This window comes from Prionailurus viverrinus, chromosome A1 (genome assembly GCF_022837055.1).
Source record: "Prionailurus viverrinus isolate Anna chromosome A1, UM_Priviv_1.0, whole genome shotgun sequence".
NCBI lineage: Eukaryota > Metazoa > Chordata > Mammalia > Carnivora > Felidae > Prionailurus > Prionailurus viverrinus.
The window spans coordinates 187,878,413-187,904,634 of NC_062561.1; the positions used below are offsets into that span (position 1 = coordinate 187,878,413).

The 26,222-nt window shown below is 35.3% G+C and overlaps 1 protein-coding gene across 2 annotated transcripts in view; it reads left to right on the forward strand.

Annotated features, from left to right (window-relative positions):
- The window catches only part of GABRB2 (gamma-aminobutyric acid type A receptor subunit beta2), a 232,135-nt gene that overhangs the window by 56,751 nt on the left and 149,162 nt on the right, over positions 1-26,222 (forward strand). For both annotated transcript variants that reach the window (XM_047879113.1, XM_047879124.1), the window contains exon 5: positions 19,925-20,145. In XM_047879113.1, the coding sequence (XP_047735069.1) occupies positions 19,925-20,145 (221 nt within the window). The remainder of the gene's footprint in view (positions 1-19,924; positions 20,146-26,222) is intronic.

A 26,222-nucleotide genomic window follows, 5' to 3' on the forward strand; every position in this document is an offset into this window, starting at 1 on the left:
TTCTGACAAGTGATTTTTTTAATCTTATGTATGCATGGCAGGCTCATTCATGGCAGGCTATTTCTTTTGTTTCATAGCAGACATATACGTTTTGATAGCTATAATTTTCAGATAATTAGGCCTTTTGTTAAGTCAGATTTTTCTCCTTAAACTTCTACCTATTAACACTGGTTTCTAGCTCCAGAGTTACACATAAGTGGTCTCTTTTCCTTCTAGATGATGGCTTTGTTATTATATGACCAAGTGAGCCTACATGAACATCCCTTTCCCCAGATGTCTTCAAACTATCTCCTTTAACTATTCCTCATGTTGCAGGGTTTTGGGTCTTATTCTCTTTTTGATGGTGTATTTGGAAGTGCTTTATTTGTCCATCCATGTGTTCAACAAATGTTTTTGAATTACTATTCTGTGCTAGTCATCAGCAGGGCAAAGGGTACAGTAATAAGTACAATGCCCAGGACTGCGACACGTTCAGGGTTTTATGTGTACAGAGGTAGAGGACTGCAGTAGAGGTGAGGAATCAATCATTAGAAAGGCTTTGCATGGGAAATGATGTATATTTTAGGACCTAAAGAATTCATAGGAATGGTTAAATGAAGAGGAGATGGGTAGATGGGAGGGAAGGGGAAAAGTAATACAGGCAGAAGAAACAGCTTGTGCAAAGGTCTAGCTGTTGTGTAGCTTAGCAGATCCAGGGCATTAAATAAGATCAATGTTCTGAAGAATAACTTCTGAGCTTGTACATTTCTGGAGATGAGGCTGGAAACATAACAGGTCCTTATATGCTACACTGAAGAGTTTGAGGTCTATACTGAGGGTGACAGATCACTATTGAAAAACATATAAGCAGGGTAATGACAAGATCAGAATTGCATTTTCAGAATCTCTTTCCAGAAAAATGGAGAGAACATAGTTTGATGGAACGAGATTGCATGCAGAGAGACTAGTTAATAAACAGGTGAGACATAGTGGTAGCCTAAATACAGTTGGGAGTTGTGGGTGGAGATAAGTGAATACATTATGTACGCTGCATTTACATAAAGTTAACTCCTTCCTGTGGAATTCAGATGCTTTTTAAGGTGTTTAGTTTTATACATAGCCTAGTGTTACTATAATATGAACAACAGAAACAGTGAGCAGCACTTTTGGTTTCCTTTAGGCAGAAACTGGGTGGGAGAGGGAATTCATGGACTAGGAGCTGATTCCTTTACAGGTCCTTTTTCCAAGGCTGACATTTTTTTTTTCAATATAACTGCTTCATCTCTGCTTCTCTTTTGTACTTTGAAAGATGAGCCATTTAGCAGTGGAGAAGTGTCCACTTAGCCACATGGCGGGGGGTGTAGGGCTTACCTGAGAAGGGAGATTTAGTAAAATAGTTCATGAAAAATAAGAAATGGACACAAGTTGGTCACTTCTTTTTAACTCACAAGTGGATGGTCGGTACGTGTGGATGTCTTTAGGAAATAAATAAATCTCTCTAGATATATTTGGGCTGATGTGTTAAATCCAGGAATAGTTGTAAAGAAACCATCCATGCAAAAAATTGAAGACTGAATCAAATAAGATGGGCATAGTGATAACCAAGCAGGCATGGAATATGCTTAAATGAAATAAAACCCTGCTTTTTTCTTCTATCATTTCATTTGTCTTTGAGCCATAGTTGGTATGAATTTCTCAAGCTTCATATTAGTTAAATTTTAAAGGATAGAATCAGTTTTAGTATACTGTATGGGTGAAAGTCATAGGGAAGCACATTTCTTATAATTGTCATTATCCAAGAATGCAATACCAGACTTGCCAGGTAGAGATTTTTGTTACTGGACATATCCAAGCAGAATTTGGGTTACCATCTGTCAGGGATTTGCGAGAAACGCTTCTTTTATTAAAGAGGAAGGTTGGAACCAGAAAATAAAATCACAATAATCCCACCACTTTTAACACTTTACTGTACTTCCATCCGAATTTCTTTAGTCTAAGTCACAAATATATGTATTTATACTCTTTTATGCCACATTTTATACTAGCAACTACTTCTACCTTTCTATTTTGACATGTTTGCTCCTATAACATACCATATTAAGTTTTTTCCCCAAGTTTTCCTTAGCAGTAGACTTCCTTGAAGCAGAATTCTGAATCCAGGATTACAACATGTATCTGAGGGTTGTTTATCTTAAATCTATTTTAATCTACTTCAATCCCATTTTAAAAATAATACTGACTTGATAAAGAGATGAGACAATAGCATATTTAGCCTACTGTTTTGGTTTTTTCATTTTTGTTTTCTTGGTTGTATCCAATTTTTACATAATAGAACCCTTCTACCAGTTCATTCAGAATTATTTTTTGAGACATAACCATGTGTTAGGTTCTCTACTCATCCGTGGGAAAACAGTAGTAAACAAGATATGGAGGAACTTTGTGTTGGTATGGCTTGCAGGCTAAGAAAGAAAAATAAAGAGGTCCTTTCTAAAGAACACAAAAACATCACATGTAAATGGAGAAAATATTTGGAATGTCATTTACTATAATGTGTGATCATTTCTCATTGAGTTTGCAAAACTCGAATTCTGGTAGTTCCTATTTATTACATCGTCAATGAGTTGGAGAAATTCTGTAATGAATAAGGTTAATAAGTTTCTTTACTATAGGACTTCTCAGCAGTAAACTAATGTGCGTGGCAAATCTGTAAGAAAAAAAGCATAAAATGCATGTAATGTTTTCCTAACACAATTAACCATGACACACTTTTCCTGAGAAACATCTTTGTGAAACTATTGTTATGTAGAAAATCTTTTCTAGGCTGATTATCTATGTGAAAATTCCTAGGCTGATGATACATGTAAAAATTCTTAGCACAGCCAAGTAGGAAATACAGTGAAAGTCTTGAGACTCTGAAGTCAAATAGAATACTTGTTGCCTGCTTTTCAAATTTCTTTGTAAATGGCAATTAAAGAAAAAAATGATCAACTCAAAATAACATAATCTTCTTAAAGTTCTGTATTGAATAAGACAGACTGGGTCAATGGACTTGTATGCCAGAAGGGGTATATTTGAATATTTGTCACTGATCATGCAGAAAGTATGCATTGTAAAAGAATTAATATGACCATCTATGCTCATGCCTCTGAGGCAAAACTTTTTAAAAATTGAAATATGATTAACATACAGTGCTATATTAGTTTCACATGTACAACACATTGATTCAATGATTCTGTACATTCCATACATTATTCAGTACTCACCACAGTAAGTGTAGTCACCATCTGTCACTAGACAACTTTGTTATAATATTATTGGCCGTATTCTCTATGATGTACTTCTCATCTCCATGGAGCACCACCTTTTAAGTATTGTGGGTTCCACATTATACACCATGCTGTAAAGATTTGACAATGGCCCAACAATCAACTTGACTACTATAGAAAAGACAGTTTCAATATTAACATATATAAAAGATGCTCCTTTCTCCCATGAGACAGCCTTTGGGACTCTCTTGAGATTCTTGAGATTCTTAAGGAGCATAAAGTGAGAAGGAATGATGTTGGACATCATTTTTCACAATTTTTCAAAATTTTCAAAAATTGTCACAGTAACTATCTTGCTACAAAGTCATCAAAATCCTTTCAATCAGGAACCAACTCTACCTCATGCAACTAAAAGAAGACAGGGACACTAGCTGGGTCGACTTAGAATTGTTTTGTCAGGTCTCCTTTTGTAGAAAGTATATAGTTTCATTTTCTAAATCTCTGAAATCAAAGCACAAATGCACACATTGTGAAGGACCTGTTTTCCTTGCTACCTTCCCACCTCCACCATTGTAAGGTAATTTAATGGTTAATGAATTAATGAATGGTTAATGGTTAATAAATTGAATGGTTAATGTGTGCAAGCAGCAAAACTTACTGTTCATGGTGAAGGTGAGAATGGGGAGAATGTACAAGATGGCAAGGTCTGACATCTTAGGGTCTGTATCCACTCAGCCCTTAAGTGCCTAGATGGCCATGGGCAGGATTCTAAGTTTCAGGGTTTCAGTTTTTTCTTCCGTAAATTTAGAGGACTGTACTCCAAACTGACTAAGGGTCTCCCAGCTCTAGGAACTGGACTGCCTGTGATGATTTGGGCATTTGGGACCATTGTCTGCCTTCTGGATCATTTGCACTGGAACCTGGGAAAGGTCAACGGCCAAATCAATATAGTTTCAGAATATGAATTTTCAGTTTGGTATTAAGTATTAAAAGCACATCATTAACTCTTCCTTTGAAACTCATGGAGTCAGAACAAACTTGAACTTTTTATAAGACTCTTACTATAATTTTATTATTAAGGTTACTTGCATGGATTAAAGCTAACCATGTAATAGCAGATTTGGGGATGGAATAAATTTTAGAATGCTTCTGCCCTTGGTGAAGGTAAGATGCTATTCCTCTCTATGGAAAAAGGATTCAGAAAAAAAGCCTATTCTAAGTGATATAGGTGCCATATATAGAAGGGCATAACATATTTTTAAATTGCCATTTATATTTTCACTTTGGGGGAAGTCAGAAATTTATTTTTATGTATAACAACTCCATTTATCATAGGGCCCTGGAACATCTATGACAACTTTTTTTCTCTTCAGAAATAAGGAAGTGTGATTATTAGAAAGAGACATTGAACAGAAAGTGCTAAAATTGATCATAATGATAACATATTAAGATTGTGTTCTGTGCCAAGGCCTTCATGTGTATTAACACTAATCCTCCCTATGATTCTGCCAGTAGGCTTCTTCACCTATATGGCTGTTTTTAATGTGTGATCCTATTCACCCACTTGCCTTTAGTCTGCTTTCAGGAAAAACTGGATTTAGTATATAAAATACTGGGCCTGTTATTACATTGTACTTAATACATGATAGGTAACCACGTATTTGGTTAAATGTATTTGTTGCTTAACTAGATGCATGTTTGTTATTAAATATGTATAGACTATTTCATATTTGTTTTTCATCTGTCATGTATCTCCTGTTAGACAAGAATGGAAGTATACATTTACTGTTGATTTGAAAACTCAAATCGATAGCCCTTTAGCTTAGTTGATAGTGAGAATGTTTTTTTCATCCTTTTAAGTACGCTAAAATGAGAAATTATAATTATATTCATCCTTAAACTATAAACGTTTATTCATTTTTTAATGGATGAAAGTAGCACTTTTTGAATTTTATGAAGTGCCCTAATGGCCATAAGTTGACCAAATTTACACTTCCTGCATATCTAGTTTCCTATAACACTAGTTCAAGTCCACTCAAATCTTCTTGAGAAGTAAGATCATATACCATACAAAATGATATTTTAATCTGGTACCAAAAATACAATAGCTATCCTATTAAGAATAGTTATTATTTATTTGCTTTCTTAAATAATAACGGCCAATACTAACCACTTACTTTGTACCAGGCATAGAAACACATGTACTCTTTAATTACTACAAGAATCTTGCAAGAGAGTCACCGTTCTCTTCAGCATGCAGAGGAGACCGTAGGGCTCCTCTTGTTGGAGGCTGCACAGGAAGTAGGTAATCTAGTCATTGAAACTCCAGTTCTATCATGATCCATGAATTTAATAGATGAACATCTATGCTCTGCAGCATTAGGCTAACACCAGCTTTTGTAACTGACTTAACACAATAGAAGTTTATTTCTTACTCATTGAACAGATGAGTGCATTTGATCCTCTTTGAGCAAGCAGCTTTCCTTTTTGCTGTGACCCAGGGACTCTGGTTCTTTCCATTTGGGAGCTCTGTCATTATCCTTGGAAGGATAAGAAAGGGCCACTGTGTTCAGAAAGCAATACATTGTACTGGTTTGTGTTTAATGGCATCAAAAAGATAATGAGGAGAGTGGATGAGAAGGCTGGGAAAAAGAGTCCCAGGCTTAGCTTGATAAATTGTAAGGATTTTGAAGCTGTGTGTGTGTGTGTGTATGTGTAGGATAAATTTGTAATACCTGGAGCACTGCATTGAGAAAATTACCTGAAAGGTTCAATGTGTTTGTGGTTACTCTGGATAGTGATATTTTGAGTTGTTTAAATTTTCTTCATCATAATCTTTACGTTGTGTTCAGATATTCTATAATCAGTTTTATGATAATAAAACCCAATAAGCACATTTAAAAAAATCCACTGAGAGACATGTTTATACATCATGCAGGGCCAGGACCAGAGTGGGGTGTTAGGATGCTCTTTTCTTTTCTTTTCTTTTCTTTTCTTTTCTTTTCTTTTCTTATTAATGTTTATTCACTTTTTGGGAGACAGAGACAGAGTGTGAGCAGGGCAGGGGGCAGAGAGAGAGGGAGACACAGAATCAGAAGCAGGCTCCAGGCTCTGAGCTATCAGCACAGAGCCCGACATGGGGCTTGAACTCACAAACTGCGAGATCATGACCTGAGTTGAAGTCGGACACTTAACCGACTGAGCCACCCAGGCGCCCCAGGATGCACATTTTAAGAAGAATTGTGAAGTGCTGACTCTACACTTGCAGAAGGCAGATATTTAGGGGGTGATCATACTCACACAAAAAGGAGGATGCCACTTTGACCTCAGAAATCCTGGTCTGTTGATGTACCTCAGGAGATATTAAGAATATCTGATACAGACAGGGCAGTGGTAAAGTTCTGTGCCCAATGCCACTTTCGTCTCAAAAAAATTTTTAAGCTGGTTTTGCCTCCAAAAGTGATCATATGCATTTCTGTTTCATCTTAGCACATCAGGTATTCTCTTGGAAGCATTGACTAAGCATATTCTCTTTGTTCTAGCCTGGGTCAGCAGATTGGCCTTCTCAGCTTCTACAAGCTTGTCAAAAATATGAAAGCAATGATATGTACTTACTTTAAAATGTCCTTTCTTTTTAATACTGTCAGATCTCTTCAGAGGCTATAGCTTCAGAAAGAATGAGCCTATTTCACACTGAGCAGAACAAAAATAAACATCTAAAATATGGAAAAGGGTCTGTATAGCACTACCTGTCTCTGTCATTTCCTTATGCTTTTCACTTTTCCTATAAAAGCACTGCTTAGAATTGAAGGAAAAGCTGAAATAGCCAGATAAGATAGGATGTTGTCTACCCATTGCAAGTATGCATAAATAAGACAAATGTATATGAAAGGGCACATAATATGATATATATGTCATTATAGTCAGTCATGACAAACACTCATGAAATGTGTGTGGGATATTTGTTTGCCTATTCCCTTCTCCCTAAAATCTCTTGCAAAGTTTTTCTTCTGTAACTGACAGATTATAGCACCTTGTAGGAAATTCCATGGGAGATTAACAAATGCAAGAAGTATGTTGTAAATAATTTCATTTTGACATACTCAGTAATAATATGTACCACTGGCCAGTGTGCCATAGGTAGAAAATGGATTATTAAAACTTAATTCCAAAGATCACTTTTGAGACCACCATCAGACATGATACCATATCTGGTGAATGTAGTAATTTACATCAATGATAACTCAATGAATTTGATTTGAAAACAGAATGGTGATATGTATGTAACTTCTGTTTTTCGAGGTGAGTTTTAAAAGTTAACTTACTGGTGTTATGTAAAGTAGCTATAAATGCAATTTTGCTTGGAGATTTTGTATATATCTATATATCCCAAACAATTTTTTCCTTATTAACTTGGTCAAACCAATCTTTCTGTATCATGTAGCAAGAAAGATTGTGACATGAATTTTTTACTCAATTCATTTGTATGAAAGGAGAAATAATAGTTCCAGCTTTTCTTATATTTTCACAAAATTTCATGTAAAAAATGGGAAGGTTTACTCAATAACGATATACATATCCAAAATTAAAAAGCAAGTGATTGTTGTTGTTTGCAAAATGATTATTTTTCTCACATAGTAACTTAGCTAATTAGTGTACCTAATATATTTTTAAGTGAACAGTTCAGTAGTATTAAGTATATTTATATTACTATGCTACCAGTCTCCAGAACTCTTTTTATCTCATGAAACTAAAACTCTCTACCTATCAAACAACTCTACTTTTCTTTCTCCTCCCAGTAACTAGAAAAATAAAATTACATTTTCTGTTTCTATGAATTTTACCACTTTAGATATCTCATATGAACAGAATCATACAGTATCTCTCTCTTTGTGACTGGCTTGTTTCACTTAGCATAATGTCTTCAAGGCTTATCCATATTGTAGCATGTGCCAGACTTTTCTTCCTTTAAAGGCAGAAAAAATAATCTATTGTATCTGCTACATTTTAACTATTCATCTATTAATGGATATTTGGGTTGCTTTCATGTCTTGACTATTGTGAATAATGCTGCTATGAACATGGGTGTGCAAATATCTCTTCAGGATCTCACTTTCAATTCTTGTGGATGTATACACAGAAGTGGGATTGCTGAATCATACAATAATTCTATTTTTAATGTTTTGAAGAACTACCATATTGTTTTCTATATCAGCTGTATCACTTTACATTCCCATGAACAGTATGCAGAGTTCTAATTTCTTTACATCCTCATCAGCACTTTCATTTTTTCTGCCTTCCTCCCCGTTTCTTTCCCTCTTTCTTTCTTTATTTTCTTTCTTTCTTTCTTTCTTTCTTTCTTTCTTTCTTTCTTTCTTTCTCTTTCTTCCTTCCTTTCTTTCTTTTTCTTTCTTCCTTTCTTTCTTTCTGCCATCCTAATAGATGTGAAGTGATGTCTCACTGTGGTTTTGATTTATATTCTCTAATTATAAGTAATATTTAGCATCTTTTCATATGTTTATTGGTCATTTGAGTGTTGATTTTGGAAACATGCCTTTTTAAGACCTTTGCCCATGTTTTAGCCAGATTATTATTTTCATTATTACTTATTTTTGAGTCGTACGAATTCTTTATACATTCAGGATATCAACCTCTTGTCAGATAGATGATTTGCAAAAATTTTCTCCCATTCTATAGGTTATCTTTTCATTCTTTGGGTTGTATCATTTGACCACAGATGACTTTTAAATTCCTGTAGTCCCATTTGTGTATTTTCACTTTTGTTGCCAGTGCTTTTGGTGTTATATCCAAGAAATCATTGACAAATCCATCTCATGATGCTTTTTCTCTGTGTTTTCTTCTCGTAGTTTTATAGTTTTAGATCTTACATTTAGGTCTTTAATCTATTTTGAGTGATTTTTATATGTGGGTGTAAGGTAAGGGTCCAACGTCATTCTTTTGCATGTTGAGATCCAGTTTTTCCAACATCATTTGTTACAGAGACTGCTATCTCTTCCTTTGAGTAGTCTTGGCACTCTGTTGAAGACAATTTTTCATACACACAAGCGTTTTTTTCTGGACTTTCCATTCTATTCTATTGGCCTATATGTCTATTTTTATACCAGTAGAACATTTTTTAGATTAGAGTAGCTTTGTAATAAATTTTGAAATTAGGAGGTGTGAGATCATCTACTTTGCATTAATTTTTAAAGATTGTTTTGGCTCTTCAGGATCTGTTAGGTCATCATTGCCATCATGCTACTGAAAAAAAACTTCCTGAAATTGTATGACTCCAAGGCAAGTTTTAGTTTGCTGAAACTATTTTCCAATTAATTATTTCTGAATAAATGCATTACTACAGATAGTACCATATAGTCTCTCTGAATACTGTGGGTTTCTCAGTATTAAGGTATGCATCCTGCCAAAAACAGGTATTTTAATCATTCTGCAGGATCAAAGTGAGTTTATGCAGTCATCTTTTGTATAAAATTGAGTCTCTGTTTGTTCAGGAATGTGTGCCTATATACACAACTTTAGTATTCAAATCCCAGAGAATTCTCAGGGAATATTTTATGTATGCTCATGATTGTTCTAGTTTCTTTGTTGTTGTATGTGGCTTTGTAGGTAGGTAGATAGATAGTTAAATAAATAGATAATTTCCTCCATCACTTTTTGGAGGGGGTGGAGGAAAATAGAAGCAATGTTGGGAAACGATGACTCAAGCTCAAAACTGACAGCAAGGTCAGTGTTCTACAGGCAGGTCAATATAGTACTAAAAACATGGTCTACATGGTCAGATGTTTCCCTAGCCAAATCATGACTTAGAAAATTATTGACTGAGTGACATCAGAAAAGTGACTCACATCTCCATGTTTCAGATGTGTCACCTAGAAAATGGAGATAATGAAAATAACGATAATTGTTAACAGCAAACGTTTATAGAACACTTAATCTGAGGCAGGCATTCTGCTAATCACTTTCCTTGGGTGAACTTCCTTTCTAATAGGGACTATGATTTGCTTTGTTTTATAGAGCATGATGTCTCAGGTAGGTTAGGTAGCATGGCCAAAATCTCACCGCAGCTAGTAAATGGTAAATCTATCCAGTATATACCCCATAGGGCTGTTGTGATGATTAATGAGATAATGCATGTAAAAAGTGTTAGCTTAGGGCCAGTGTTAGGTATTAGAGTTGGAGAAAGGCTAAGTAGATGGCAAAATACTCTAAAGCAATTTGATATAAACTTAGAGTAAGGAAAAAAGCACAAAATGATAAGGGAACAAATTATATACAAAGTGTAATTTTGATGTTGATTATCTCAGAGTGAACCGAGTTCCCTACCAAGGGTGCATTATATATTAAGATAGGGACAGAGATAACAAATTACACTGGCTCAAGTTTTAACCATCCTTGGAATTAGTCCCATTATCACTGAGAAGGTTGGTGTGTAGTAAAATGCAAAGTGAACTAAGCAAAATAGTGGAAAAGCTCATTGTCTTGACCATGTGCATTTTAGTTTCACATACAAGAAAATAAATCAGTCACTTCTCAACTTAGATTTCCCTTATGGGTGATCTTAGGTACAGCTCTCATGTCCTGAATGTGTCTCTAGCAATTAGTCAGAGCTGCAGCCATGTGTTTCTTCTGAAATGCTGCAATTGAACATCTGGTGTGATGGCTTCTATTAAGTGGGGGCTGAGTTTTACTTCATTACATTCTAGTTTAGGAGGTTGTGAATGTGGAAATATTGCCATGACCTATAATTGGATCAGCAATTTGTGGGCTCAGATGTGGAAGACAGAGCATTTTAAAGAGCTAGGAATGTGGAAAGGGCTTTGTGGGAATATTTATATTTCTCTCTGAGTTCTTTCTGCTTTGGATAGATAATTGTGTCCTTCAGAAATCCTCATTCTCAGCCCTGGGGACTTAGCTAGTAGAATTCTAGAAGCTCTGAAAAACTGAAAGCACACCAGTAGCTCTGAGGGTTTCGGAGACATGTGGGAAAGGATAGAATGAAAACTCACTCTCATATGTCATTGGGTGGGGAGAACAAATTCCTTGGGGGATTCAGGAGTAATGATTAATAAGGGGGTTAAAGAATCAAAACTGGAAACCCGTAAGGACTAGTGAAGAAGTGAGAACAAGCTTCAGTGTGTCTGTGAATATTCGTAAGGGGCCAATGATGTTAAAGACAAGATGTTCAGGTCACTTTGTAAAGAAATAACAGCATGGTTTTTGACTTCGGAGAACACAGTACAGTTTCATTGGAGAGGTTACCTCCCTGCTCTAAATGACATTACAAAAGGGAACAGTTCAATCCAATAATGCTTAGGGTTCTACAGACCACTACATCAAAGGGTTGAGAGGATGAACATGGACGCTGGCAGAGGGAGAAGAGGGAGAGTCCTCATAAATGCTGAGAGAACGGGTTGAATTTGGGAAGGCAGACAAGGAAGGGCATGGGAAAAAAATAAGCAAAATGGAATGTAAAGATGTGTTGGGGAGGTAAAAATTCTTTAGTTCAAACAAGAAGTTCAGGAGAGTGATTAGTTGAACATCAATGGAATGACAGAATCCTAGAACATCTGCAGCTCAAACTCTGAAATCTCTGATGCTCTTAATTTCAGTTCATTCACTTTGGATGAGCAAACAGAGATGCAGAGAGGTGAAGTGAGTAGAGCAGACCTTAAGGAGCATATGACATTGGAATTTACAAGCAATGGAGTCTTGTGGAAAGCTTTTTGAAAGAATCCATTAATTCAAACTTCCATTGCAGTGTAAAAAGGTGCTGTGTGTGTTCACATCCTCTGAGTATGATACAAGAAACAGATCTGAAATCTTTTTCATTAGAAAAAAAGAAATTTCCTAACAGTATAAATAAGACTGATATTAGTGTCAGGGGAAGAATCTAGGATCTCCTTTTTTAGTATTTAGGAGGAAAACTAAGGATAGATTTTCATCTCTCAATGGTAGTTACATGTGAATTTCCCTGGTGTGGAAAAACAGTTTATCACTAACGGTCTTGTTGTGTGATTCTAGTTAAAATCCCTTGATCAATACAAAGGAGATTTGTGTTTTGTTAATAACAAGCCAAAAGGCTGAGGATTTTTCATTTATGACACTGAATGCATTTCCTTTTCCTTTATGCTGAGCTCTAACATGCAGAGAGTAAAGACATATTTTTAATATTAGAGTATCTTTTTATAATATAATTCAATGAGGAATTATTAGTTTATATAGTTTTTGTTGAGAAGTAATTTATATTTATAAAATGAAATAATATAGATTACCAAAGGAATTAAAAATCTCTTGGCAACTTAGCATACAGAAATACCACGGTTAATATTTATATTCTTAGACATCTTTTTCCAGTATATATTTATATATTTCAAAATGTGATCATATTATGCATATTGTTTTGCAGTATTATTTAAAAAACAATAATATATGAGGCACCTGGGTGGTTCATCGTCTCAGGTCATGATCTCACAGCTGTAAATTCAAGCCCCGCATCGGGCTCTGTGCTGACAGCTCAGAGCCTGCAGCCTGCTTTGGATTTTGTGTCTCCCTCTCTTCTCTGCCCCTCCCCAGCTCACACTGTCTTTCTCTCTCCCTCAAAAATAAATAATAAAACATTTAAAAAAATTAAAAAACAATAACTTATAATATGTTGAGAACATCTATTCATGTCAATAAATATTTTTACAATGTAATTTTAATCCCAGCATATATTCCATCATATATTTGTACTATATTGTATTTATAGTTTTGTGCTGATGGTCTGTGTGTGTGTGTGTGTGTGTGTGTGTGTGTAGCTAATGCAGCGGTAGCATTTGGGGAGATAAATGTGCATTGTCTTTCATTCAGTCTTTCACAGCTTTCAATAGATAGTATATTATTACTCTGTGCTAAACTCTCTTTTAGACATGAGAACATAGTGATAAACAAGTTCAAGAAAACTTCATAGTTTTCATGGAATGTACCTTCTATTGGGAGAGATGAAAAAGAAAGTAAGCCAATAAATAAACATGACTAGTTGAAAAAGATGGTTGGTATTATAAACATAATAAAAATGGGGGATGAGATAGGACTGTTGGGGTTGAGAGTAAGATGGTCAAGGAAGGGCCTCCTGAGTAGGTTTGATCTTTGAGTTGAACTCTGAGTCTGAAAGAAGAGCCAACTACACTCAGGTACATAGGTTCTCCAGTTAGTCAATTGTTAAGAGTTTGTAAGGCTGAAGAAACTTGGGATATTTGTAAAACAGAGAAAAATCTTAGCTAATGGACTTAGTGAGTTGAGGTAACAGAAGAAAAGAGGTTGCAGGAGGCAAGATTAGAGAGGCATGCAGAGTCCAGGTTATGTAGTACCTTAAAGGCCATGGTAGTAAGTTTGGGTTTAATCTAAGTGCAGTGAAAAGCATCTGGATGATATTAACCAAGGGAGACATGAACTGTGTTATGTTTCTACTACCCTGTGAAGAAAAGGTTTATAAGCAAGGAGATAGTAACAATGGCATTATAGTCACTCACAAATCATGGTGATTTAAACTAGACTGTTAGAATTGGAGACACAAAAGTAAGAGACTTGTAATGTTTGTATGTAAAGGTGTCAAAACATACTGCTTAATTATTTACTGCAAATATTTCTAGGAACGTAAATATCAGAGCAAAGGGTATGCACAGTTTAGACCTCTCTACATATTCCCAAGTGTTCATAAGGAAATCTGTACAAGCAATGGTAGTTCTATCATTTACCAGAAAGTATGCACACAATATTGGCAATATATACAGGAATGAGGAACATTCTTTGCTGTCAAGGAGGTGACCAGCTTAACATGTTGAGAATGCACTTACTATGTACTTACATACAGTGTCTTCCTACGGTATTTATTTAGGTGATAATTTCTATGTCAGATGTAATGTGTTTTCTTTCATGAAGGGGTAAAAACAGAAGCTTTTAATTAGGGGAATAATTTGGGATCCTATCCATTGAATCAACCTGTTGTGTCATATTTTTTAAAGTGGAAATTCCAAACAGAAACAATGAAACACTTCTCTAAACATGCCCCATATTAAAAGACTATGCCCCTAATGGTAATAAAAGTGATAAATATGCTATGTTGAACAAATTATCATGGAGTTTTATTGACATGAAACTTTCATTATATTTAAATTAAATTAAACTTACATTAACTGTTTCTAAATCACATATTTTACAACCTTAAAAATACTGGTTCTATCTTATAAGAGCCAGAAGCTCAGATTATTAGTCCAAAATCTCAATTTTGACCTAGCATATTACATTAAAGGAAAATAATAGATGATAGCATATTAAACACAATTGTTTATTTCAGCAATAAGTAATTAAGATAAAGCTAAAAGTTTTATTTTCTTTTAAAATATAAAAGCCTAAGTAGAGACAGAGGGAGATTTTTCTGAAAACATTTAATTTTGGAGGCAAAACTATTATCTAGAAGATCTCAAGAAGTAAGATAAATTAACAAAGTTGAAGATTTTAGCACATTAGCAGTTATTGTGAAAGCTTAGAGAATTTCATTCCAATAAGTAAGGGAAACTGAATAACCCATAATCACTGATGAAAATAAGCCTTAAACTCTGGTCATTGAAAAATAAACTATTAGGTGTCCTTATGTCCTCAGATAACAGACTAAACACATGTGAAACCAACCCCTTACCCTACCATCTTTTCCCCAAACAGAAAAATAAGGGAAGGAACATAAAGGTATGGAAAATGATATAATTACATTTATAACTTTTCTCACATACATGGCCATGCTCTGAAAGAGGAGAGGGAAAGGTCCATTGATTAGAAAGGGTGAGGTCTCCAGAGAAGAAAAAAAAAGCATATGGAAAACCATAGAGATAAATGAGGGTAGAGAGAATGCTGAAGTTTGTGTTTGAATAGCAATTCAGGTCCATATGTGAATACAGAACACATAGTGCATTTTACAGGCTTGAAACTTGCATAAGGATAAGACCCTGCACCATATATCCAGAGTGAAAGTCTGTAGCTGGGAGCAGGATCCAGAAAAATGCCAACGGTTTGTGAAAGGAGTAGGTAGACAGAATGATCCTTAAGAAGATAGTTCTCATTATTTAATAATAAAACACCTGAAATGGTTTATGTTGTTATTTACTTCTTTTGGTTTGTCTTATTAATATTTAAGCATTGTCAATGGACTAAGTACATCAATTCAGGTTGAGGAGAATGAAGAGAATAGAAATTTGGAAAGCGTGCCAAAAAAAAAAAAAAAAAAAAAGGAAAAAAAAAAGGCACACAGTGATTATAGAGTTCAGCCTAATAATCTTCTGTGAGTTTTGACAAATGTCTAATCATGTAACCACCACTGCAATCAGGATGCAGGGCAGTTCTATTACCCCAAATCATTCCTTCATGCTGGCCTTTTGTAGTCAACCTCTCCCCCATTTTGAATCCCAGGGAACTACTAATCTGTTCTTTGCCCCTATAGTTTTACATTTTATGGAATGTTGTATAAATGGCATCATGTAATATGTATCCTTTTGAATCTGGCATTTTTACTTAACATTTTGTATTTGAAAAACATGGATGATGTTGCATATACGGAAAGTTTGTTCTTTCTTATTGCTGACTAGTATTCTGTTTCATGGATGTACCAGTTTGTGTTTATCTCTTCATCTGTTGAAGAGCATTCATCCAGATGGCTTTCAGTTTTGACAATTAATATAGAACTGCTGTAACTATTTGCACACAGGAGTAAGATTACTAGGTCATTTGTGAAATGTATGTTAACTTTATAAGAAATGGTCCAACTGTTGTCTAAATGGCTGAAAATTTGTATCCCCATCTGTAGTAAGTAGGATTTTCAGTTGCTCTGCATCCTCATCAGCATTTGGAATTGGCAGTTGTTGGGGTTTTTTTGTTTTTGATGTTTTTATTTTAGCTTTTCTAATGGGTATGTAGTGGGATCTCATTTTAGTTTTTAATTTGATTTCCCGTGATGACTAATGATGTTTTGTGTCACTTCAGGTGCTTATTTATCATTTGTCCATCTACATTGGCTAAGTGTTCACATTATTTGCCTATTTTTATGGGGTTGTTTGTTGAGTTTTGAGAATTCATTATACATTTTTATATTCTGGATACCTGTCCATTATCAGATATGTGATTTGCAAATATCTTCTCCCAATCTGTGGTTTGTCTTTTTACTCTCTTAATAGTGTTTTTCATGGAACATAAGTTTTAAATTTTGTTGAGGTCCCATTATCAGTATTTTGTTTTATTGCTTGTGCTTGTAGGTTTGTATCAATGTCTTTGCCTAACTCAAAGTCACAGAGAATTTCTCTTATGTTTTCTTCTCCTAGTTTTATAGTTCTACATTTTACATTTAAGTCTGTGACCCATTTTGAGTTAATTTTTATGGAAGGTGTAAAGTATGGGTGACTTTATTTATTTATTTATTTATTTATTTATTACATATGGATGTTCCTGTTAATCCATACTATTTGTTAAAAATAGTATGCTTTCTCCAATGTATTGCCTTTGCATCCTTGTGAGAAATTATTAAGCATTTTGTGTGGGTTTATTTTTAGATTCTTCTGTTTCATGATCTGTGTTTCTATCAATACCATAATACCACCCTTAGTTTGCTTAATAGTAAGGCTTTAAATAAGATAGTAAGTTCTCCAAGTTTGTTCTTTTCTTTCAAAATTGTTTCATCTATTCTCATTTCTTTGCTCCCTGTATAAATTTTAGAATCAGCTTGTGCATAGCTATAAAAATTCTGTGCATATATTGGTTGGGATTGAATTTTATCTATAATCAATTTGGTGGGATTGACATCTTAACAGTACTTTTCAAATCTAGGAACATGGTATATCTCTCCATTTATTTGCATTTTGGGCTGTGTGTGTGTGTGTGTGTGTGTGTGTGTGTGTTTAATGAGATAAAAGGGAGGAAAAAATAAACAACAAACTCACCATTAGAATGGTCTTTCTTCACATTTTGATTCCCTCCACAATCTGCATACTCGTCTTACTTTGCATGGTACTTTGGTAGTTTTGTTTATTTATCTTTATTCTTTCCATTATATTTAGTTGTGATTAGTGGGAGAGAGAGTCTGTCATGGGGTTTCTGTATGTTGTTCAGCATTCAAAGTCAGTTGGTTTTAGTTGTGGTTATCTAAATCCTTCTTGCATGGTGATGGAATGGATTGAGGAACATCCAGAAGTGGTTTGTTTGTTTTTGTTTGTGTGTGTGTGTGTGTGTGTGTGTGTGTGTGTGTGTGTGTGTGGGTGGGTGTGTTTTAATTTTTTCAGTTCCAGGGGTGCCTGGGTGGCTCAGTCGGTTAAGTGTCAGACTTTGGCTCAAGTCATGATCTACCGTTTTGGGGTTTGAGCCCCGTGTTGGGCTTTGTTCTGACAACTCAGAGCCTGGAGCCTGCTTCAGATTCTGTGTCTCCTTCTCTCTCTGCCCCTCCCCCACTTGTGCTCTGTCTCTCTCTGTCTTTCAAAAGTAAATAAATGTAAAAAATTTTTAATTATTTTTTGGTTTGAATAAACCAATTGTGAGACAATTTTCAAAACATAGGGTTGTTAAATGTAAAGGATACACTTTTTATGTGAAAGTTCAAAGGATTTATCTTGGGTAGATAAAGGTTTAGGAGAGAGGGTGGAGCAGACTACTCTTTCTTCTTAAGCCCAATAATATTTATTTAGATTCAGGAGTTTCTTCTATTCTTGACAGTGCTATGATGTGTCATTTAAAAATAAATGAAATGAAAATTGGTGCGACAATTAGCAGAGTTATTAGGGTCCGTCTGGTGCATTTCTTAGCAGGCTTTGCCTTGCTGACAAATAACAGGAATTAGCACATGACACTGGATTTCACAGTAGTACCATTTATTTAGCCCAAAAGAGAATACAGTTTCTGTGTCCAAACGCATCTCAGCTGACGGAGCACTTTCCAGACAGCATTATCTCCCCTAAATCTCAATGAGGTTTATTATGAAAGAAGCATAAATAGCTTTATCTTTTAATAGAGATAATTATAAAATACTCAATTTTATCTCCAAGAATTGGAAATCACAAAATGTGACCTCTTAAGCACCATATAAATTGCCTATTTTATTTCCTATTTTTAAGGCTATAACACAGAGTCATGCAAAAAGTTATCTATTCCTTTTCATATTTTCTAGTTATGTAATTCGTAAGTCTACAAGGTTGCTTTTAGTATAAATCAAGAAGCTATTTTAGAGATCCTCATTCTATTTTTTTTTTTACAAAAGCAGAGTGCTTCAGAGCAGTTCAGATCACTGACTAAAGTGATCCACTAAAGGAAATTTCATCTACAATTATTTGATATAACTTGAGGATATTAATGTTTCTTTTGTTAGAATAGAAGGTTGGTTCTACACTTCTCATTCAGAAGTTAGCCCTATACTGACTTCTGAATAAGATCAAAATTTGTATATTTGTGAAACAAGGAAAGATGTTTACTTTTTTTGCAGAAGGATTATACTTTTCCCGTTAAAACTTTTCAGTGTTTTTAGCAGATAATATCTTACAAGCTGTATTTCTAAATTATATAACCAAATTAGGATGTATAAATATCAATGAGGGTTGGAAGAATTCAGGGACTTCACAGAGATTTTATTGTGTATCTCATCCACAAAAGTATGCAAACGTGCAGAAATCCAGTAGGTGTACCTTATTGGATATTCATTCATTCAATCGTTTGTTCATTCATTCACCATTTGTGCCCTAGGACTGTGCTAGTTTTCAGGTTGCAGAAATGATTAATACATGATTCTGTTTTTTTTTTTTCAAAAGCCCTCAAGTAGGGCACTGTGAAATAATTTTAAAATAAATTGGTAATTATCTTTTCCAATGAATATTTGGTCTTTCATTAAATCATTCAAATGAGGGTGAGAGAGCAATTACATAGTGCCCATAGGCATCTAATGGATAAAACATGCACAATACATAGTAAATGCTTTATTCATAACATATAGCTATTTGTAGTTTACAAATTGCATTTGAGTTATACATTTAGTTGTCATAATCTGTGTAGATCAGGTATGTGTTGAAAGCCCCATTTATAGTTAAGGGAACTTAAGCAAAAAAGAAGTTGTATAAATTTACATGCTAGAAACAATTGAGAAATACAGGAGCTGAGACTCCAAGACCAGTGCTCACTTTATAGCAACCCATTGTTTCTCAAAAGCTAAGAGCCTGGCCTGATAATTTAGTATCCTGCGATTAAAATCCTCTTGAAATACTGACTGAGTTAATATTGTTTAGATTACTGAGAAGCTACACAAGTCTCAGTGTAAACGTCGCCTCTCCTGGGAAATTCACCCTGATTAAATGGGTTAGGATTCTCATTGACAAACTAATTAATTATTCCTTACCATCTTTCTTCCTGTGTAAAATATGATAATAAATTTTTCCAAGATATGCTCTCTTCACTTCTGTATTTACAGTGCCTGCTATAGTGCCTGATACATAGCAAGTTTCAGTAAGAATGGGTTTAATAAATTAATATTTGCCTGTATATGAATAGTATATGTTTCTGGGGTTTGGCTGTATATATTTTCTTTTCTTATGAATACTAAAGTGTTTGCCTAACTCCCAAGTCCATTTGGGTACAAAATAACCATTTTCTTCTCACATTCACAGGATTATACCTTGACAATGTACTTTCAGCAAGCCTGGAGAGATAAGAGACTGTCCTATAATGTAATACCTTTAAACTTGACTCTGGACAATAGAGTGGCAGACCAGCTCTGGGTGCCCGATACCTACTTTCTGAATGATAAGAAGTCATTTGTGCATGGAGTGACTGTCAAGAACCGCATGATCCGCCTGCATCCAGATGGGACCGTTCTTTATGGCCTCAGGTCTGTAGTGTCCATTTCAAAATTGAACTTTTTCTGAATGAAATCGTTATTGATTTTTATTGGAGGGGAATATTGTGATGTTTTCCTTATTCCTCCTTTGGTTCTGTGATAAGCAGTTAAATCTCCTATCCAGTAAACATCTGAGAGTTTAGGGGAGCATGTATACAAAGGGGCTTAGTCCTAGCTAAAAATAATTTTTTCTGAATTATCTTCTAACATCAGCTGCTGATCCTAAAGCTGCTTTCTTTAAGGAGTAAGGATAAACAATCAAAATAGCTGGGCTATAGTGCTTAATTAGAATGGAAACAAATTATGAATGCTGAATACTTGTTTGAGCATGGCAGATTTCTGTTTCATAAATTTCTCCTAAGCTGTGTGAATTGGGTCTGGTTCTCTGGTGACAGGAAGGCTTTTTGTGCCCTCTCTCCCTCCAAGGAGTAATCAGACTTGCAAATAAATAAAGTTGTTATCTCATGTTTACTAATAATGAACTTTCATGTCAGTAAACAGTTGTGGTGCTCTGCTCTTAAGGTGAGGATGGATTGCAAAATAAAAGTTTCTTCTTTTAAAGTTTATTTTTGTATTAAAAGCAATAGATGGTTTCCTGAAAGAAAAGGGAGAAAAAAGATACCTATCTTACCCTGAAAAATTACATTATTACAATATAAAGGGTTTCTTTGCATTATTGGGAAGAAGCTCTTAATTCTGAAATGTTACATTTTCTCTGACTTATTATTACAAAAATGTGTGGTTACCCTATCATAATTATGATGTTAGCAACAATGGTGTTATTCATTTATTAGGGGTTAGTGGTCAGATATTGAGTTAAATCATCAATGCTTTCCATGCATTGTTATAGTTAATCTGTACAACAACTTCATGAGTTAGAAACTGTTACAATTTTTATTTTCAAATGAGGAAACTGAGGCTAATACAACTTGCCTAAAATCACAAAGAAAGTAAGCTATGAAGATGAGATTTGAACTCAGATCCAAGTTCTGAGTCACAGCTCTTAATCACTACGTGGGGATACTTCTCACTCCCACATTTTTCTTATCTATTATGTCTTGTTTTCATTATCTGGTATATTCTGACAGTCACATTGTTTAGGTGCTTATGTTTATTTTTGACAGAGAGAGAGAGAGAGAGAGAGAGCGAGAGAGCGAGCGTGCATGAGCGGGGGAGGGGTAGAGAGAGAGGGAGACACAGAATCAGAAGCAGGCTCCAGGCTCTGAGCTGTCAGCACAGAGCCTGATGCAGGGCTCGAGCTCACCGCGCGATCATGACCTGATCCGAAGTCGGATGCTCAACTGACTGAGCCACCCAGGTGCCTCTGTTTAGGTGCTTATGAACCAGCTTCTTTGTTGATCATATTTTTTAGAGAAAGTAGCATTTGGCTACCAAGGGAGAATGGGTAAGGGTGAGGAACAGAGGTAGCATGATTGTGCTGTGTCAGCCATTAGAGGTAAGAAGATGGACTGGATATGGGCAGTGTTCACATGTGTGTCTTAGAAAATAGAGAAATGCCAAAGAGATAAATTGACTGGCAGTGTCTGCAAAGATTCCACCAAGGTGGTGGGCTTTGAAAGTGCTAATGGAAAGAACTGTGTTAACAGTTATATTTTGCTAAATTTACCACTTGGAATGAACAATAAAACATTTGGTGTGGGGTGCTTGGGTGGTTCAGTTGGTTAAGTGTCCAACTCTTGGTTTTGGGTCAGGTCATGATCTCATGGTTTGTGGGTTTGAGTCCCCCCTGGAGCTCTTGCTGCCAGTGTGGAGCCTGCTTGGGATTCTCTCTCTCCCTCCCTCTCTCTCTCTCTCTCTCTCTCTCTGCTCTGCCCCTGTTCACTCTCTCGCTCTCTCTCACTCTCTGTCAAAATAGATAAATAAACTTAAAAAAAATTAGGTGTCACAAAGACTTTGATGAGGGGGTGACCATGCAGGCTGTGGGGGAGATGGGGGATGAAAAGAGGTTTCAGTTCCCACTTTTTAAGAGTTAAGCACAGAGTGTGGTCAGAATCCTGAAGAAGGAGCAAGGAGCCATAGAAATAACGTTATCTACTCGGCAGTAAATGAGGGGGAGGACTGGCAAGTGTCAAGTTCTGGCAAAGCACCAGACCTAGTGCTGGAGGCATTAGCCCAGCAAATCACTTAATTTGCACAGCAATCATGCAGAAATTACCCTGAGCTCTTCCCATTTCCTTGCAACACCCACCTTGAAAGTAGAGAACAAGTTGTATTCTCCTTTGTATATCCAACACTGACAAAGTGCCTACACCATAAAGATGCTCAATAAAGGTTGTCAATTCTGAATTCACATGCAAAGTTGAATGGATGGGAAAATCAACAATCAAGATGTCTTTGGAATTGAGAAGGAAAAGAGAAGACCAATATAGATGATAAATAAGGCTTCTTTATATCATTATATACTCAGACAAAAACATTGATGACTGCTCAGTCTTATCATTGAGACCTACTATATGACATTGCTGTAACTCAAACTCACAACAATAGAAAATCATCATTCTCTTATCCCCTCTTCTAACAAGGGGTGTCAAACACGTCTGACATGTGTGAGATTAACACTACTAGACAGAGAAGGCACATGAATTGTAAATGTTCCAGCAGTTGTATTGTTAATTCTGATTTTGAAATGGATAACAAGTTTTCCAAGAAATTTACAAGTATCCTAGTCCACTTTTTACCGATAAATAATAGAATGATTTATTTCATGGCAAGAAGCTTAATGCAGACCACATACTCCCTTCTCAACTCCAGGAGGTTCATTTGCAATATATAAGTAAAAGGAATTCAATTAAAATTACCATGGTAGGGTTGATTCCACTCTACCTAGTCACTTTTCCTATTTACCCTAAAACTCCCCTCCCATTGAGATCCATACACATTGGCAGGGACAAGGGAGGTAGAGAGAACATTCAGAGGATCTGAGTAAATTTCTTTTTGTAGTATTTTCTTTAGTGAAATGTTCAAGCACTAAAACATAGAAAGGAGAAAGTAGTATGCAAAATATTAATGCTTGTTTAATTTTATCATTGGTATATAGGATTTCATTGTGCCGGTCTTTCAATTTTTCGGTAGGTTTGAAAATTTTTATGATAAAATTTGGAAAAGGAAAAATGTTATGTGTCAGAGAACTAGGAATATCTGGTTCGAATATCCAGGAAATATCATTTAAGATTTAAAAGTCTGTAGCCAAGAAATGCTATTTTGATCTCTTGGAGGTAGGGAATCATCTATATATGTTATTTACTTTCAGGAGCTATGTCTGAAAATGAGATCAGCACATCTCAAAGGTTATGTGACTCAGGGTGGGATCCTTGACCATAGACAACCAGGTTAAGCCATAACCCAGGAAGGAGTGGTCAAAACTCTTCAGTTAAAACCTTGATGACCTCCTTATGAAATCAGTTGTCCTTCTGCATGAGTGGCCCTTTGCATCTCATTGTACACAGCAGGAACTCCGAGTGCACTCATACTGATACCTTATGTTTGGAGATCAGGAGCTTTGAGGATAGCGCACTAGCTACTCAGCAGGCTTGCATTAAGATACAGTGGCTTTGAGGAACCACATACATAAATGGATATAAGTGGGCAATGCAACCAACTTCCTTAACAAAGTGTAACGATAATGAAACTTAGGTTTTAGTTTGGGCTTTTATAATAAACTTCTCTTTGAACCTTGAGTGCCTTATCCAGGTTTTAATTTCCTCATATATAAAACAGAGGGGGTAAATTAGATGATACCAGTATGCTATGGTTTTTATAACCTGTCATCCTCTGAATCAATAATTAATGAATCTAAAAGAATATATAATCTAACATCAGAGTAGAAAATGAAATTACATATTTGGAGTAGCATAGTAACTGGTAGATAATAAGTGTTCAGTGCTACTATTTAATGAATAAATTAATGTAGAGATATTTGAAGGCTGGAACAAGGAAGGCTTCGCATATCAAGGCCGTTTTTTTATATTATAGAATTATACCCCAGTTGTCTTTCACAATTCAGCAAAGTAGGACACCAGGTCCATGGTGTAGAATGAGAAAAGTGTCAGAGAGCAAGTGGACTGAAGACAATGGGGAAGGTCTATCCCAGGCAGATTTAGAGTGAAAAAGGGAACCACTAAAAAAAATGTATAGTGGAGCCAGGTAACTCCAGCCATTGCATTTGGCAGCGTGAGATCTGGAGCAAGGAAAATGGATGCCTGGGTTTAGACCCAAATGGCAAGGCAGACTTTAAAAGCTGCCCTGTGGGTGCCTGGGTGGCACAGTTGGTTAAGCCTCTGACCCTTGATCTTGGCTCGGGTCGTGATTTTGCAGTTTGTGAGTTTGAGCCCTGCTTCGGGCTCTGCACTGATGGTGCAGAGCCTGCTTGGGATTCTGTCTCTCCTTCTCTCTACCCCTTACCCACTTGTTCTCTCTCTCTCTCTCTCTCTCTCTCTCTCTCTCTCTCTCTCTGTCTCTCTCTCTGTCTCTCTCTCCGTCTCTCTCAAAATAAATAAGCATAAAAAAATGAATGAATAAATAAATAAAAACTGCTCTGTAGCCCCAGCCCAGTGCCTCATTTGTTGCATGCACTCAGTAACTTTCATTTAATTAGACGTTGTGCAGTTTCTTTTAAAAAGTCTTTCCTTTTCTTCCCCTGATGTCCTATCATGTGTGTCTATTTTCTCAACTTATTTAACAGTCTATGGGATACAGGAATGATTAACAAAAGTTATAAATAGTGCCTTTTTGAAACTTAAATTTATAGTTTGTGGCTAAAGAATAATGAAATCTTTGAATATAGATTCTCACCTTCACTCTTGACTGGTTGATAGCTCAATTTCACCAATTTGATTATAAAATCAGATTCCTCTTGTCTTTAACAATGCTATTTAGAGATTTCTGTCAGGAGATATATATTCCTCTGTCAGGAGGAAGAATATTTTCTCAGGACTAACCCAGTTGGATAATTTGTGACAAATGAGTTTCTAGTTGATGAAGCCGAAGAATTCCTAGCAATTTACAAAGGAAATATTTCAAACAGAGTAACTATATATTATTCTCAAATAAGATTGGCCCATTCAAATCATTTTCAGAACAGTTCAAGAAAAAATAATATAGAAAATATTGGATTTCTTTTAGGGAATCCAGCAAACCCCTACAAGGTAAACACCAGATTTAATCTGTGGTTGGTATTATAAGGAATGCTAGATAGAATTTATATTGTTATTTACTTATAATAGGAAATATTTGTTGGATTTCAAAAAGTAAATGAATAATTACATTAAGCAGAAAATTAGGAGGCCTTGTCTTACAATTAATAGTTCTTACAATTACTCATTTAAGTGACTTCTAAATTTTATTCTAGCTCCCCAAATTTCGTATTCCTATGATTTTGCTAATGGGTGGCACAAATATATTAGGTATATATACTCCCACCTTTCTTTGTGTACATAAGCATTTAACATGATATTTCAGTTACTTAGCAATTATATTTCTCTCCTTGAAAATATCTGATTGATTAAGAAATAAAAACCAAAATCATTACATTCTGGCATACAAAAAAACCCCTGAATTATCAAATGATGACATCTTTTTTTAATATAATATATATTTTCATTAACATTTAAGATCTGAATCCAAATTGGACTGCATATTATTTATATCATAGCATTTTATCAAACATTAGAAACTCTTCAACAAACATAATTAAGACAAAAGACTTCCTATCAGGAGGTGGTAGATATTTATTATTAAAAAATTAGAAAATACAGTTATGAAAATAAAATTACTCTTAATTCTATCACCTAGAGATAAACACTATCTGTACCTTGCTTTATAGTCTTCCAGATACTTTTCTAGTAAAAAAGCTTATAGGAAATTTTTTATAAAACAGATTTACATTTTACATACTATTTTGTGACTTGAATTTTTTTCTGTGACAAAGGATGTATCATAAACATGTTTTCATGTCAGTGTAACCCTCCTCACCACCATTCTTTAGCCATTATGGGACATATTTGGGATATATTTCTTTATCCCATACAGGATATGGTTTATGGTTTTCA